The sequence below is a fragment of the Hyalella azteca genome, unplaced genomic scaffold (assembly GCF_000764305.2).
Source record: "Hyalella azteca isolate HAZT.00-mixed unplaced genomic scaffold, Hazt_2.0.2 contig1885, whole genome shotgun sequence".
Classification (NCBI taxonomy): Eukaryota; Metazoa; Arthropoda; class Malacostraca; order Amphipoda; family Hyalellidae; genus Hyalella; species Hyalella azteca.
Window position 1 is genome coordinate 152349 of NW_025932180.1, and position 5370 is coordinate 157718.

A 5370-nucleotide genomic window follows, 5' to 3' on the forward strand; every position below is an offset into this window, starting at 1 on the left:
TAACTTCCTACTATAACTTCCTACACGTGTCCAATGTATTTTCATATTTCAATCGAACATTTTTCGTGTGTTTTCATATTTTTCCGCTAAATTCTAAAAAATTGAAAATTTTGCACGTGTCCTTTAACAATAATAAACTACCCTAACAAAATTTAGAGTCGCCCCAGCTTCTGGTAGTCCAAATCAGAAGCTGCCGCGTCTGTAAATTTTCACTGGGTAAGTGGAAACATAGTGTGAGGTTTCAATTCTGTTATTAAGCCGCTACCAATTTATGGTCAGGTGCATAAATATTTATTGTCTCGTAGAATATAAAATTATTTTTCGATGCCAGAAAACTAAACTACGACAATCATAAATCAAAACACATCATTAATATAACAGACCAATGAAATAAAATGAAAAAAATAACAAGAAGTAACAATAATTGCTGGTACAAATGCCGAAAGATGTTTAATAATTTTAATTAACGTCATGACTTTTGCACTACCTTGCCACATACGGTGCTATTCGCTTACTGCAATCAATTAATAACAAAAACAAAAACAGCAAAAACAATCACGGTGCAAAATATTGAAGCGGTCCTAAATCTCCAGTATGGTGCAGTGAAGTATACTTATAGTCTAGACAAGCAGAAAATGGCACCGAAGATATTGTTACGTGGGTGTGATGAGAAAGACAAGCCTGTCATCTATACAAACTTACAAGCGGCTTATTATCAATTTGTAGTTGTCCTAGAATCAAGCCATTTCAATATATTTTATTTCCCGCTGTTATTCCGTAAATAATCAAAACGTGATTGGTCAACCTTTCGAGAAGTAAATGAGCTAGAAGAAAGCTCATTGTCCCCAAGAATAAAGAGTCACTTAAGGTACAAGGGTGCCCTCTAGTAACACGTGATGGAATATCTTCATCTAAAATACACTTTGTTCTTGTTTGTGAAGCCTTAAATCAATCAAAACCTATTAGATGATTATATATTAATCTTTTTATATGTACAGCAGAGTATTTGGGAGTGAGGGAAGAGGTCCTCAGAGACGATAACAAGTATACTTAATTTGAGAAAAACTTAATATTTATATTCATGACGGATTTCTGGGAGCGCATCATAATTTCCAAACAGCCCACAATGATGAACATATTAATAAACTGGTGCCAAATTCCGTAATTAATATTAATGAGCCTTGTTTACATAGACTCATCACTTTATTAGCGATGCCTATCATCAGGACATAAACTATCACCAGTTCAATCACAACCCAGAAATAAGTTTTCGTTATTCAGGTAGTCAACAACTTTACATGTGTAACCATTAGCTTATAATTAGATCAACAGGATAGCAATAAGACTTTACCGCTTATCGCTTACCAGGAGGTTTCTGTCCGCTATTGTGGATCTGAATATGCTTTGCCAAATGAGCTTTTTGCCTGAAGCATTTGCCGCACTGCGTGCAGTCGAAAGGCTTCTCGCCAGTATGTGTCCGCAGATGAACGTTAACGCTGTACTTATCTTTGAAGCCTTTGTTGCAAACGTGGCAGAAGTGAAGAAGTCTACCTTTAGCAGTGGCTTCTTCAGAAGTTCCTCTTTTAGTGTATTTCCGTTTTCTCATTTTAGATTCTTGAGCGCTAGTCGTTGTTGATGCTGCAGGAGCAATCTTAACCGAATTGTCGACTGAGGAATATTCATCTGTAGGCACCGGAATGTAATCATAAGACGAGTACATTCCGTTTGTACTTGTAATTTGAGGTTGTGATGGAGGCAGGCCAAAGTTTTCATTTTTAAAAGCCGTATTGATAGACGGGAGTGGCGTCATGTTTGTCATGACGGTCAAGGTTTTCTGGACTTGCGGTCCACCACTGTTGCGTCTCACTGTGCCTCGTAAAGCGCCTTCGAGGATGGTCGTTCCGTCATGTGCAGGCGCCATGTACGAAGGCGGGTAGCCGTGAAATGATTCCAAAGACGTGATTTCTTCGTGTTGTGTGCTCATGGAATCTATCGCGGTCCTCACCATAGAGTCGAAGTCGCAAGGGAGAGGCGAGGCGTTGTCGTTCGAGATACCGGAGTCGCTGCACGCTGAAGCACTGACATACGACACGCAATCTGACCCGGGGGAAGGGTGATTATGTGAGGTCATTATGTCGATGGGCTTTTCGTGAAGGAGAGTTGAAAACAATGTCAAATTCTCTACTTCGGTCTCTGTCGGCTGTTCGATAGGTTCACTTTTACAAAAGGTGTTGTAAAAGATTCCACCTTCTGTTTTGTTCGTTTTACCGTCGTTGAGCATCCCTCCAACTCCTCCGCCCCACATTTTATCGCTGCTGTTGTCTGCCTCCCTGTATATAGGAGGCAGCTGTGTCTGCTGAATCCCATCTTGGTAGAGGGAAAACTGGTTCCACTGCTGGGACACAATCTCGCCATCATTATTGTTCGTTATTCTAGTGTCGGCGAGGTCCTCAAGGCTGCCAAAATCGGTGGGCGTGAACTGCAGGTCGACAAGTTCCAACAACCTCGAGCTGTCGACGTCGAACGCCACATGATCGTCCAACCGCAAGGTCGGACTCACGTCCATCACTGATTCGCTGACCGAGTCCGCCCCGGTGTCCTGTAAATATCATCGAAATTAATCATAGAGATAAATTTGTCTGAAAAAGGAACATCTACCGATTCTATTCAGTATTCAAGAAAATAAAGCTACTTTTGATTTTAAATTTATATAAACTGTGAGTAAATTGACATTCGCATCCAATAACATCTAAATATAACACAAACTTCTATAGATGAATTTATGAAACTCATCGTTATGTAGGTTAAATGCTGCACTTTACTACACTCTGCTTAAACGTAGTGATTTTTTTTAAAAATGATGAATATTATGATAGGCATTTAAATATAAACACGATCATCCTCTAGAGCACCGTCGATATTCTTTCAAGATCTTTTGCACTAACTATAATAAACGATCGTTGTGCTAACTATCCAACAAGCTGCATTTACGGATCTTACAATCAACCAGGACCGTATCTGATATACAGTATTCTCGTAGAATAAATCATTCTTAAATAATCTAAAATAAAAAGGATTGTTGTGGCACATTTTTGTGGAAGCCACCAATTTCCGATGATCAAAGTTGAATTGGTGGATACCATGAAAGTGATCTCTCTCCTTTCAGGCACTTAGGAAAGCAAATACTAAAATCCGCCCTATCTCTTATGCTTGCTTTATACCCCTATCATTTATGCTAACTTCAATCCCCTATCTCTGATACTTGATTTATATCCCTATCTCCTATGCTTACTTTATCCCTTTTCTCTTATACCTGCTTTATACCCCTATCTCTTATACACAATTTATACCCCTTTCTACCCTCCCTGTTGCCAGCTCACTGCATAGGCTCAGCAGAGCGAAGAGTTCCGTCGCACGTTTGAAGTGACCGTCGGTTTCTTCTCACTCAACATTCACTGAGATCGTGAAATTTTTGCTGTAACTTTTCTTGTGCTTCGTGGTTCTTGAGTTGAAGTATAGTTGAAGAAGTTTGTTGGAATATCTCTTCTCTTTCAGTTATGGTGCTCCTCCAAATTTCCCCTTGTCTTCAAAACGTGTAATTTTGCCGAAATTTTTTATTACAGTTTTATGGTAGCCAAATATGTTAATAATTCTGACAAATGTGAATATTGAGAGGTAACGTTCTTATTGAGAAGGATTATTATATAATGCAGTTTGATGCTCTTTGTGAGATTCGTTCCTTTTCTGCAGGTACATGTGTCCCAGTAAATTCAAGTAAATGTTTGTAACTTGACTAATGGTAGTGTTGAGGTGTTGGTCCGTTCAATGGATGATTTTTCTTTCTTCTCAGCGTTGCTTTCTTTTTCTTTCTCCTTCGTGGACCTGCCCAAAAGAAAATGTTTGTTACTAATTTTACAACACAAAAATTCTGGTGGTATAATATAAACTATAGATAAAAAATAAATTCGGTGACTTTCCAGAGCCAAAAAATGCTTCCTATTGAAATTTTCAAATAAATACTAATATATTGATTTATCACTTTAAGTCGGTTGATCAACGACCTTCAGGGCATTGCAGTTTCTCCTACAATGTGAAGCATCGTGATCTGTTTACGCTCGAAAATATCGGAGATGTTGCAAAATGAAATATTCGCGCTTGGACACGTAGATTTTTTGAACGATTGATCATTAACTTAATACACTTCCTACAAATTCTGCTACTCCATAATCAGCAAATCATTCGTAAAATACGTAAACGAAATAAAAAAAATAGCAAGGTTTTAAACAGTCACTTCAATTTTATTTACCGTGAAAATAATAAAACATTTGAATAGTCAATAAAACAGCTAGCATGAGTACGCTTTCACGAAATTTACCCAAAATATTATTCCAATCTGTAGCAACATTGAGGATCATTATGGCAATGAAATTTCACTGCATATTTTGAACTCTTTGCTTAAAAACTTTTGCTGTTTGTTCCATTACGTCGAGCGTTGAAACGTCATCAAGTGAGAAGATTGTTACATTTGAAGATGTAAAAAGTTATAATTTGTTGTTTGAGTTAATTTGCGTTTCATTAATCGTATTCAATACTTGTTGAAATTGAACCTGTTGTTTTGGAGATGATATGCAATCCCTCTCTATTATTTGAACAAATCTTTCTCTCCCGATTTTAATTTTTCTAATGGTGAAATTAGTGGGATCAAGCGGTGCAAATCAATACTAATGAATTCAGATCGAAAAAAAATTCATATGAATACAATAAATTCGTCTAATTCTTTTATAATATTTCCGGGAAGTACCTAAGATTTTAATGCATAAGTCTCTTCATATTTGTCAGCAATGAAACCTGCAAAACGCAACGCGAATTTGAATCTCATTTCACGAGTTTACAAACCGCATGCAGGAGCTCGCCTGTAATTAACATGGACTTCATCATCGCGCAATAATCAAATTTTGTAAATTGGAAGCGCATCTCTTGACGAGCCACGCAGCCCTCTACCAAAATACATCTCTCGGTCCGCCAGCGTTTGGCCAGTTGAGTTCAATTCCACACCTGTTATTTTTCCTGCATCACTCCTCGAGGAAGATTGTACAGAAGCGTTGCAATGTTATTAGACTCTTTCGGAAGTTCGACTTCAGATGTATGTTGTAAATTCAGCAAACAAGATCTTGAGACGGTTTCTCTTCCTCGTCGACCTGTTCTCATCATAAGTTTCTTTTCTTATGAATTTAATATTTAATTGAACCAAATTCGTAGTTTATTTTGCCTAATTTAGTTATCGCAACGATATCGGTTAGGTGAAAACCAACAACATCAGCAATTTAATTTAACAGCACATGTATAGTTTTTATGATGCTGAGATAGCAA

At 37.6% G+C, this 5370-nt stretch overlaps 1 protein-coding gene across 1 annotated transcript; it reads right to left on the bottom strand.

The window, feature by feature from the left end:
- Positions 1-234: 234 nt before the first annotated feature.
- LOC108676330 (B-cell CLL/lymphoma 6 member B protein) lies at positions 235-3879 on the bottom strand. Its single transcript, XM_018164394.2, has 2 exons — positions 3381-3879; positions 235-2599 (listed from the first exon to the last, which is right to left on the bottom strand). Exon 2 carries the CDS (start codon positions 2564-2566, stop codon positions 1355-1357), a length of 1212 nt encoding a protein of 403 aa, XP_018019883.1. The 5' UTR covers positions 2567-2599; positions 3381-3879; the 3' UTR covers positions 235-1354.
- Between the last annotated feature and the right edge of the window lie 1491 nt (positions 3880-5370).